The sequence below is a fragment of the Marmota marmota genome, unplaced genomic scaffold, assembly GCF_001458135.2.
Source record: "Marmota marmota marmota unplaced genomic scaffold, marMar, whole genome shotgun sequence".
Lineage (NCBI taxonomy): Eukaryota > Metazoa > Chordata > Mammalia > Rodentia > Sciuridae > Marmota > Marmota marmota.
In genome coordinates, this window is record NW_026000051.1 from 3726222 (window position 1) to 3737964 (window position 11743).

The window sequence follows — 11743 nt, forward strand, 5'->3', positions numbered from 1 at the left end:
AGAGTGAGAGAGGGAGGGAGGGAGAGAGAGAGAGAGAGAATTTTTAATATTTATTTTTTAGTTCTCGGCGGACACATCTTTGTTTGTATGTGGTGCTGAGGATCGAACCCGGGCCGCACGCATGCCAGGCGAGCGCGCTACCGCTTGAGCCACATCCCCAGCCCCAGATCTTGGCGGTCTTTAATAGTAGTTTGTTTCTTTTCTTTCGGTACTAGATGGAACCTGGGGTGCTCTGCCACTAGACTATATCCTCAGTTCTTTTTATTTTATTTTAAGACAGTCTTACTACGTTCAATTATTTATTTTTATGTGGTGCTGAGGAACGAACCCAGGGCCTCCCATGTGCCAGGTGAGCACACTCCACCCACTGCTGAGCCACAATCTCAGCCCACATTAATCTTTTATTCTGACAACTTTCACAGCAAAATCTCTCCCTTGTATGTCAATGTGCAGAATGAGAATTTCAGTCCCCAGTTGCAAATCTCTGCCTAGCAAGGTAGTATGCCTTCTTCGTTGCACGTTTATTATCAAGAATAGGGGCCGGCAGGGCACAGTTGCGTACACCTGTAATCCCAGAAACTTGGGAGGCTGAGGCAGGAACTCTTAGAGAGTTGAATTAAGAGTGTTATAAAAAGGGATTATTACAGAATGGCAATTATCAAGAATACAAGCAACAATAAGTGTTGGCGAGGATGTGGGGGAAAAGGTACACTCATACATTATTGTTGGAACTCCACTATGGAAAGCAGTATGGAGATTCCTCAGAAAACTGGGAATGGAACCACTATTTGACCCAGCTATTCCATTCCTCAATTTATACCCAAAGGACTTAAAAGCAGTATACTACAATGATGCAGCTACGTCAATGTTCATAGCAGCTCAATTCACAATAGCTAAAGTATGGAACTAACCTAGATGGCTTTCAACAGATGAATGGAGAAAGAAAATGTGGTACATACACACAAAGGAATATTACTCAGCCTTAAAGAATGAAATTACAGCATTTGGAGGTAAATGGATGGAGCTGGAGAATACCATGCTAAGTGAAATAAGCTAAAACCAAAGGTTGAATTTTTCTCTTATTGATAAGAGGATGCTAATCCATAATTGGGATGGGATGAGGAAGAATGAAGGAACTTTAGATTGTGCAGAGGGGAGTGAGGGGAGTGGGTATAGGGATGGGAAGGACAGTGGAATGAGACAGACATTATTACCCTATATATATGTATGATTACACTACCCGGTGTGACTCTGCACCATGTTCAGCCAGAGGAAGGAGAAATTGTGCTCCATTTGGGTACAATGTGTCAAAATGTATTCTATTGTCATGCATAACTAATTAGAACAAAATTTTAAAAAAGGTTTAAAAAAAGGGGGACTATTATATAATTTGAATAAAAAGTTGCATTGGGGATGTTACCCAAGTTACCCACTAGGTAGATTAAAGGATTCGTAGGTCAGGTTCTGTCAAGTTATCCATAGTAGTTACTGATTCTGAAAATTCATTTACTTTATTTTTAGGGGCAGTACTGGAACTGAACCCAGGGGTGCTTTACCACTAAGAAACACCTCCAGCCCTTTTTATTTTTAGGCAGGGTCTTGCTAAGTTGCCCACACTGGCCTTAAACTTGAGATCCTCCTGCCTCAGCCTCCTGAGTTATGATTGTGAAATTCTGACTACATCATTATCATATCAAGTGGAAAAAATAGCCATAAACAAGGAAAAATTTAGGAGGGGCAAAGCTGCTATTATGCTAGGGCATCTAGTTCTGATGTCAACTCCTCATCTTGGTTTGTACTTCAAATACCTCTGGTTATGGTTTGGTGCACGTCCACTTTGTGGTTTTCACTTTGGGGACGAGGCTTGTCCTCTTGAAACGGACATTTAATTGTTCAGTTTATAGGACTTTTTTTGGTACTGGAAAATGAACCCAGGAGCATGTACCACTGAACCACATCTCCAGGCCTTTATATTTTGAGACAGGGTTTTGCTAACTTGCCAAGGTTGGCCTCAAACTTCGAAATCCTCCTTCCGTGGCCTCCTGAGTCACTGGGATTATAGGTGTGCATCACTGGGTCTGGCTTAGTTTATAGGACGTTAGGAAAAGAGAAGTTTGAATTTTTGACTGGAGAGTTACAGCCAGATATTAGAGGAAACTAGAAGAATTTTGGATTTAGTCCAGTCTGCATGTAGATTTCAAGAATCTGAACACAACAAATAGAGCTATGATCTAATAAGTTATAGTGTTTTATTAGAAACATATTTTTTTCTTTCTACAGTCATCCTGAATTTTATCAAAGATAATTTTTAAAAAGCACCTTGTTTTCAGAGTTTAGTTTCATCAGATTTGGCTTGATGATTGACATGAGTGTGGCAACAAAGTGACTCACCAAATAGTGAAAAAAAAAAAAAAAAAAAAATTGGCAAAAGTGAAATTTTTGTTCCAGACTAACTAAACTATTCCAGCATGTGATGAAGGCAATACAGGTCAAAATAGAAAGTTTAAGTGTCTGGGCTGGGGATGTGGCTCAAGCGGTAGCGCGCTCGCCTTGTATGCGTGCGGCCCGGGTTCGATCCTCAGCACCACATACAAACAATGATGTTGTGTCCGCCAAAAACTGAAAAATAAATATTTAAAAAAAAAAAAAAAAAAAAAAGAAAGTTTAAGTGTCATAGGTTTGAGCCAGTTGTAAAGGTTCTAAGGAAATTGCAAAAGGTTTATAAAAGGAATACTGTATATAATCAAAATGGCTAAATTTTAGAAGAGGATAATTATGTTTTTCCCAAAATTGAACATTAATATACTAATACAAAACAGGCCTGTAATGTCAGGGACTTGGGAGGCTGAGATAGGAGGACTGCAAGTTCAAGTGATGTCATTCCTCATTCCCAGCTTCTTCCCAACCCAGAAAGGCAGGGCTGGGATGTAGCTCAGTGGCAAAGCGTCTGCCTTGCATTCGCAAAGTAATGGGTTCGACCCCCAGTTCCAAAAAAAAAAAAGAACCCCACCAACCCAGGAAGGCAGTACTGCAGAGCACCAGCTTCAGAGTCAGACTTGGCTTCAAATCTCTGCTCTCTCATTTATGGCTCTGTGACCTTGGGTAATCACTCTCTCTGATGCCGGGTTGCTCACGACTAAAACACTCAGGGGTCACTCCAGGGGAACTGGGCGACTGGGCTGCGCAAAATAACTGCACAAGAGACACAAATACCTTTTTCTTTGGGGGTGCTATGACAGCTCCTCTGACCTTAAGGGCCCACAGAAAGAGAGAGTGAGAGCACACGCTGACCCCTTTTAATTGAGAAGCTATTCAAATAAGGCAAGGGGTCAGGTTTCAGGGGGCTGAGACTAGCTTCATGATGTCTGCTGTCAGCGAGCTGACTGACATCTAGGAAGGCCACACCCAAGGGCACAGTAAGAGAAGGGGACACACACAAGGCAGTTCCGTGGACCTTTCTATCCCAAACAGGGCAAGGGGTTATATTACAAAGGAACAGTGAGCACAGCTCCACCCATGGGGCTGTAGGAAGGCACGCCCATGCACAAAGACACAGTCAGGGGAACCCTAGGAGAGTGGGGCTGTCTAGCAGCATGGGTGCCTGAGGCTACATCGCCCAGCAGGGGAGTTAACTCAGTCACTTCCCAGATTGGTCTCCCACATGCTGAGCCTCAATGGGACAGTAAACTAATTCCTCACAGAATGCTCTTGAGCATTAGAGACAATAGGTGTAAGGCTGTTAAAACCCAAAGCAGGCTCTCTCCCCCAAGTAGGAACAGGGATTAGAGGGAGAAAGAATTGGTATACAGACTGATGCCAAGATTGCTCATGTTTATTAGCAAATGGAATACACATGCTGATACACAGGATCACAGGGACATTTTAGGAACCTTAGAATTGGGAATACCCCTTCCTCCCTGACTCCCTCTTCTCTGAGCTCCCTCCTTACTTCATTTGGGATCTTCAGCAAAGGGCTTCTAGCATTTTCTCACTGGAAACTTAGTGTTGCACTGGCTGGGCTCTTGCTGCTTCTCAAGTCCACATCCACCTGTCCCTGTGGGTCTTGGACCTGAGGCTGAGCCTCAGCTCAGTCATTCACGTCCAGACCAAATTCTGGATACAACTCTTTGCTGGTGACACCTCGGATCACGGCTGAAATGGAGAAAAATGAATGAGTGTCCAGTAGGGAAAGGTAGAAGGAAGTAAGCCAAACCCCAGGCCAGCATCACTGGCCTGACCCACACAGGACAGCACTCCTGGCTTCTAGCTAGTGCTCACACTTACGCCTCACCCAGTGGCAAAGGTAAAAGCTTCTCCTTCTAGGCCTCTCCCTGTGGGCCCTGCCCACAGCTCACACTTGAGCCTTCCACGCACCAGATACTGTGTTCAGAACTTGCGCCGTGAGCACCTGACTCCCTGGACACTCACTTCATTCCAGAGTGAAATGAAGCTCCCCAGAATCCTTCACCACACAGAACAGCTAAAGTCCTTGCCTGAACTATAAACGGAAGCCAGGCAGTGATGTGCACCTGTAACCCCCGCTACTGGACAGGCAGAGGTGGGAGGTTCACTTGAACCCAGGAGTTGGAAGCCAGCCTGGGCAATAATGAGAAAACACATCTCAAAAAAAAAAAAAAAAAAAAGTCAGAGGGAGCTGGGATTATAGCTCAGCAGTAAAGCACTTGCCTTGCACATGTGAGGCACTGGGTTCGATCCTCAGCACCACATAAAAATATAGATATTGTGTCCATCTTAAAAAAAAAAAAAAAAGTCAGGGCCACGGTGAATGCCTATAATCGCAGTGGCTAAGGAGGCCGAGGCAGAAGGATCACAAGTTCAAGGCCAGCCTCAGCAAGTGAGGCCCTGAGAAACTTAGTGAGACCCTGTCTCAAAATAAAAAATAAAAAAGGGCTGGAAATGTAGCTCAGAAGTTAAACACCCCTGGGTTTAATCCCTGGTACCATTTAAAAAAAAAAAAGGCAGGCTTGGTGGCACACTCCTGTGATTCCAATGACTCTGGAGGATCCCACATTGAGGCCAGCCTGTGCAACTTAGTGAGACTCTGACTCAAAAAATAAAAAAGGACTGGGGATGGAGAGCTCAGTGACAGAGCATTCCTGGGTTCAATTCCCAATAACTGCAAAACAAAACAAAAAAGAATTTTAGTGAAAATTGACTGTCTCTCAGACCTGCTGAAAACCCAACATCTTAGCATAGCCCAGGCAACAGCCCTTGCTGGTCTGTGGCCTGTGTGAGCTGCGCCTCCTGCTGCTTCAGAGACTCATCTCCCCTGCACTGGGAAGGGTTCTCCTCAGGCTCCTCGGAGCACCTTACATTGTCCTCACTTGCAACCGAGGTCTCTCCTCAGCTCTGCTCTTAACACATTTTATCACTAATCTGATGTGTTCCTTTACTTACCAACCATTCCACCCCACCCTCACGACACTACAACTCAAGCCACAGGACCTTCAAGTGTCTGTTCACCAAAGTAAGATCTGTGCAGTGCCTGGCACAGAGGAGGTGCCCCCAAAATACTCGCTGAATAAACCAAAAAGGGATAGGCCACTGGCTCCAGGTACCTGGACCCTACAATAGCAGGTCTCAAGCTGAGTTCTAAGTAGAATGCTTCCACCCACTCAGCAGCACTCTCCTCACATCCTTTCTTCTTGGGCCCCCGATCACTTGCCCTTCATCCATTTTCCTCGTTTTCTCCTGCACTGGGATCCATTCTCCAACAAAACACAGGGGAAAACGGGACTCTTCTCTGCCATGGAAGCTTGGATGCTGTCACGACTTCCTGCACTAAGTGCAGAACTCATGCAGCAACTGGGCAGCTCTGAACGATACCCAGGCTGCTGGATGCCAGGCTGTCCACCAGGCCAGGCCAGCTGATGGACCTGGAGGGTCTGTACAAGGCCATCTGCACATTTCCTTACCTCAAATCAGCCTTACTTTGGAGACACACACGTATGTCTGCCTTGGTTAAAACTCTCTGGATAGCAAGATTTAGTTCAAGGAGGAACAGAATACTCTTTGAAGCCACAAAGGGTCGCTCTTGCACCTCCTGCCTCTTTGGACAGACACCTGAGCCACACAGATGGTATCTCTGTAGGCCCCGAAGAAGGGGGAACCTTAGTTCATGATCTTGCAGATGGGTTAAGTCCTGGTCTAAAGCACTTCAGAGAAGGCTCTGTGCTTGAGGAAAAATCCCTGGGACTCAGGTAAGAATAGTTGTATTACTGCTTTGCTGGGCGGCCAGAGGGGGCAGAAGCTGGTGAGGAGAGGGGCTGGGGCATTCTAAGAGCAGGGCAGCTGAGAAGAACAGGAGGGTTGGCAAGTTTGGAGGCCCAGGAGCAAAACCCAACACTGCTAGGGGAGGGGACACCTTTGGATCCCTGGTGGCTCCTCTAGAGCCTGTTGCTCACCTAGCTTTCCCAGCAGCATCTGTCCTACATCCTTGATGTCATTATACTCGTGGAGCAGGGAGATGTGTTCCTCCATTTCATCCTCACTGTAGCCTCTAGGGTGAGCAACAAGAGAAAGGGAGAGAGCACCGTGGGAAAGTTGATAAGGATCTGAGCTAGGCAGCAAATGTTTACTACTGGACTTTTAGGTGTGAGGCACTGGGAACACAGTGATGGTAGCAGAGACGCTACCTCTTGAAGCTTGTAGCTGGTAGAGGATCTGCTCTGCATGCCCTGTTCCCTAGGTAACCCTGGCCATAGCTGAGGGACTCACAGATGGGACACAAGATCCAGACAGAATCCATTAAGTGTGAAACGACATTCCATGGCTGGCTGCAGCAAGAGGCTTGGAGAACTTGGGGAAAAGCCAGCCTGCCTTAGGCACTGAAAGCCTTCCTCCCAGCCAGAATACAATCTGGGTGTAGGTGAAAGCTGAGGACAGAATGCAGCTTGAGAGAGAGACTAGAAGAGTGACTCTATCCTGGACAGTTTTCAATTCTCATTTCCAAGTTTTTTCCAGCCCAACCAACACTCCTCCAGCGAGGCTGCTGAGGCCTCTGGTGAATCCAATGGTGCCATTCTTTTTCTTTCTTTGATACTGGGATTGACTAGGGGCACTTCATCCCAGCCCTATCTGGTATTTTATTTAGAAACAGGGTCTCACTGAGTTGCTTAGCCCCTTGCTTTTTGCTGAGACTGGCTTTGAACTCAAGATCTTCCTGCCTCAGCCTCCCGAGCTGCTGGGATTATAGGCGTGCGCCACCACGCCCGGCTCTTTTTCTTTTTTTAATATTTTGTTTAGATGTTGGTGGGCCTTTATTTTATTCATTTATATGTGATGCTGAAAATTGAACCCAGTGCCTCAAATATGCTACGTAGGTTCTCTACCACTGAGCCCCAGCCCCAGCCCTGCCATTCTTTTTTTATGCCAAGCCAGTGTGACCATATCAGTTACAGAGCATAGTTGAAGTTTCTGTTGTTGCTGTTTCTTGTGGTACTGGGGTCAAACCCAGGGCCTTGTGTACACCAGACAATGAGCTGTGTCCCCCCCCAAAAGTTATCTAAACCATGCTAAGGAGCCCCAAAAGACTTACCCAGATATTAATTGGGAGATCTCCCTTTCCAACATCTTCTTTTTCTCTTTTAGTTTCTGAATTTCATGGTGCAAGGACTCCTCACCAGTTCCTGCAGCTGGGCCAGACTTGGAAGATGGCCTCTGAGTGGCATAAAAAGTCATCAGTGGGACTGACCAGTTATCTACCATTCAGAGCCTATGTGATGTCCCCCAATAGCCACCCCCCACTTTTGCTTAGTAATAGACTCCTAAGCCCCCAAATAAAACATTTCCTAGTTTCCTTTGGAATTAGAGTGGCCCTATGACTAAATTCTGCCAAACAGAACTTTATCAGAAGTGAAATATATGTGTGTGTGTGTATACATATATATATATATAATGGGGAAAGTCATTCTAGGGAGAGGGCACCTTTCTCTGGCCTTCCTTTTTCTTGCTGCCTGAAATGTGGAGGTAAAGCTGGAATTGAACAGAAATCGTGCACAATGAGGCAGAAGCCACATGTTGAGGATGTGGTAGGACAGATGGAGGTTTAGGTCTCTAGTGACTCCTAAAGCCACTGTTATCTAGAGTTTTCTTTCACTGCTGGCCAAACCTAATCCTAGCTAAATGGCCCACCCTGGCCCCCAAAATGACTCCAGAGAATGCACTCCAGATCTCCTTCTTAGGTTCTCTTCTTAAGTCTGCAAATGTCACCAGATAGCATAATCCTCCATGGGGCTACAGTTCATCTTTGTCCTTTCTGGCTCTAAAGCCACAACAGCTAGTGCCTAGTATGTGGCTAATCTTTAGGAAGTGTATGTTGGATGAACGGTCTACATGGGATACAAGAGGCAATAAAAGATTTTGTTCCTGCTCCTGGTGGTTCAGTGGCTCATAACTGGTCACTCAACAATAGTGGATATCCAGCCTGGCCCCTGTCTTCAAGGAACTTATATCCTAGGCCCAAAGAGAAAAGACCCAACAATTAGGTCAATCCTCCAGATAGGACCTAATTTAAAGCTCTACTCACATGTCACTTCACGAGAAAGGCCTTCCCTGACCACTTGCCTCATTCACCTACATCACCCTGTCCTGATGTTGTATTGCATTTCAACACCTAAAGTACATAAGTATTTTCATACACCTGTTATTATGATAAACTCCATGGGGACAGTGACTTTGTTTTGTTCCCTGATAGCACCGAATCTATAGATGTATCTGGCACATAGCAGACACTCAATAAACATTTGTCAAATGAATGAGTGAATGATATGTTAATCATAAAAAGTGTCCTAAGGGAGTGTCTAACAGGACAGCAGTTTCAGACTGGATAAATAGGAAGACAAAGATACTCTATAGGCAGCTCTAAGTGTCCACAGAAAGTAAGGGTTAGAGAGTCATGTGCACTGGGGCAAGTTGGAAGCACAGGACAGAAATTTCTGAGGGAGTGTGCAGAAAAAGAACAGCAGAGAGAGAAGGGAGAAACTACTCAGAGCCAGGCACAGTGACACATACCTATAATGGGGGTTGAGGTAGGAGACTGCAGGTTTTTTCGGCAACTTAGCAAGATCCTATCTCAAAATAACAATTACAGGGGCTGGAGATGTAGCTCAGTGATAGAGCACCTCTGGGTTCAATCCTTGATACGCTCCATATTATAAAAGGAGCGGCAGGAGGCAGAGGGGCCAGTCAAGAAGGCAAAGAAAAACAGAGGCAGGAGACAAAGCTGAGGGTTCACTCAGGCTGTAGGAGGAGACTGCTGCAGTTCAAACTCATCAGCTCTGCCTGTGAGACTTTGTCTCTGGGGATGATAAAGTATCTGCCTCAAAAGTTACCGGAAGGACTTAGGAGATATATTAGAGTAAGCTAATTGGAATAAAGTAAGTGCTCAATAAAGCCTTCTTACATCCCTGCATGGTAATGCAAGCCTGAAGACCCAGTGCATGGGAGATTGAGGCAGGAGGAGGTTGCTTAACCCAAGCTGGACGCCAGCCTGGGCAACACAGTGAGAACCCCATGTCTAAACTTTTTTTTTTTTTTTAATTAAAGTCTTATTTTGTTTTGTGGTGTTGAGGATGGAATCCAGGGACTCGTGCATGCTAGACAAGTACACTACACTGAGCTACATCTCCAGCCCCATGAATCCTTTTTTAATTAATTAATTAACTAATATAACAGGGATTGAAACCAGGGGCTCCTAACCACTGAGCCACAACCCCAGGCCCCCCCCCTTTTTAAAAAATATTTTTTAGTTGCAGTTGAACATTCATTTTTATGTGATGCCGAGGATTGAACCCAGGGCCTCACACACGGTAGGTGAGCGTTCTACTGCTGAGCCACAATCCCAGCTCTCCCAGGCCTTTTTATATTTTATGTAGAGACAGGATCTTGCTAAATTGCTGAGACTGGCCTTGAACTTTCAGTCCTGCCTCAGCCTCCCAAGCCACTAGGACTACAAGGCATGGGCCACAGCACCCAGCAAAGGCTTGTTTTTAAAAAGGGAAAGAATGATGGGCTGGGATTGTGGCTCAGGGGTACAGTGCTCATCTAGCACGCCCGAGGTCCTGGTTTTGATCCTCAGCACACATAAAAATAAATAAATAAAGGGTTGTGTCCAACTTTTTTACTTCTAAAAAAAAAATGTTTAAAAAAATAAATAAAAAGGGAAGGAATGAATTCAGAGAACAAGCAAGGCATGATTTGGAATCCAATGAGGATACAGGGAGGTCAAAGGCAGTCCACACTGTTTCCCTGGGAGAAAATATCATACAACCTGATGCTTTTCACAGATTGTGGTTTCCCACCCTGTCATTTGGGCTTACTGCCACTTATCCGTTAGGTCTCACCTTCAGCCTCACCATTTCTAGGGAGGCTTCCTTGCACAACTAAAGTCTGGGCTCCCGCTCTTCAAACCAGGCTCATACTATCCTAGAATTTTTTAGTCTGTTTCCTCCTCATCCTGTGGCTCCTGGAGGGAAGAAATTGGTTGGCAGAGCATCCCAGGTGCCCAGTTAAGGGCAGGAGCTTCATCAATGAACAAATACCAAGACTTTCATGATCTAATTGAGAGGGGTGATGGAAACCCCATCATGGGTAATCAGAGTAAAGGAGGAGGATGTTTTTGAAAAGGAGATTAGAAGCTAAAAGAGTGGACCGCACGAACATCAAGAGCTGGAGGGAAGATTAAAAGCGGGGCTGGGTGAAGGGAAATACCTTAGCAGAAGGACTGGAGTAAGGGAGGGGAAAAAGCAGCTGAGGCAGGAGGGGGAGGCCAGCACAGCCCTTTGAAGACTGGAGGGCAGGAGGAAGGGAAGGGACTGCGAAGTGACTTGGGATTTTTCAGCAGAACAGATCCCGCTGGGAGAAGTCGTTGAAGCGTGGGCTGCAGTGGGATGGAGAGGAGGGTGGGGCACCGATATACTCACAGGGGATCGGAAGGCCCCGCGGGAACTTCGGTTCTGTCCGGGTTCAGTCCTAGAGAGAAGGCCGAGGGAAAAGGCTTGGTGGGACCGCGAGCCGGTTGGAAAGGAACGGGGAACCGCGGATGCAGGAGGAGCAGCAGTTGGGAAGTAAGGGTGACCGGACCGGTGCAGCCGGGAGCTACACTCCCGGAATCAGGGCCGGGACCCTCGGGGAAGGAGGGGTTGTGGGAAAGAGAGTGCTAGGAGGGCTGGGTGGGGGGTGCTGAAGGGGATTTCTGGAAGTCCGGGGAGGAGCTACAAGGAATCAGGAAAGGGACTAATGCCAGTTCCTCACCCACCTCCTGAGCCCTGGGGTCCGAGGCCCCCGGGCCGGGAGGTTCTGTGGTGCAGGAGGATCCAGGGCGAGGACTGGAGAATGACGCCTCAGGTGCTCGGGATGAAAAGAATTCGGCGGCCGCAGCCAGGAACCGTCGCACAAAAAGCTGCGCGCGCACCCAGCGAGCGCAGTCCCCGCCCCTTCCCGGAGTGGGCGGGGACAGCGGCTGCGCGCGCGCGCGCAGCTTTCTTTGTGACTCCACCCGCCCACCGCAGCTCGCGGTGGCCTGGCCACGCCCCTCTCCCAGTCATCTTTCTTGTTAACCAATCAGCTTGGAGAATTTAGGCCACGCCCACCACGGACGCCCTGGATACGCCTCCCCAGGTTATTTCGCTTCGTGCCGCTTTAGCTACAGGAAGCAATTTCGCGTTGGATGCTGGGATCTTGGTGATGTGGCCCCCCCCCCCCAACTCCACCCACCCGTCCT

At 46.9% G+C, this 11743-nt stretch overlaps 2 protein-coding genes across 2 annotated transcripts in view; one reads left to right on the forward strand and one right to left on the reverse strand.

Moving 5' to 3' along the window:
* Positions 1 to 3811: 3811 nt before the first annotated feature.
* Swi5 (SWI5 homologous recombination repair protein) lies at positions 3812 to 11577 on the reverse strand (the record flags this gene model as incomplete). Its single annotated transcript, XM_015497716.2, has 5 exons — positions 3812 to 4152; positions 6426 to 6520; positions 7559 to 7680; positions 10944 to 10992; positions 11279 to 11577. Coding segments are annotated over 5 exons (630 nt in total), but the record flags the coding sequence as incomplete, so codon positions are not given.
* A 116-nt stretch (positions 11578 to 11693) lies between these two features.
* Golga2 (golgin A2) overlaps positions 11694 to 11743 on the forward strand; it is a 15832-nt gene continuing 15782 nt past the window's right edge. Inside the window, exon 1 of the mRNA XM_048812967.1 lies at positions 11694 to 11712. Within this exon, the coding sequence (XP_048668924.1) occupies positions 11707 to 11712 (6 nt within the window). The 5' untranslated portion in view covers positions 11694 to 11706. The remainder of the gene's footprint in view (positions 11713 to 11743) is intronic.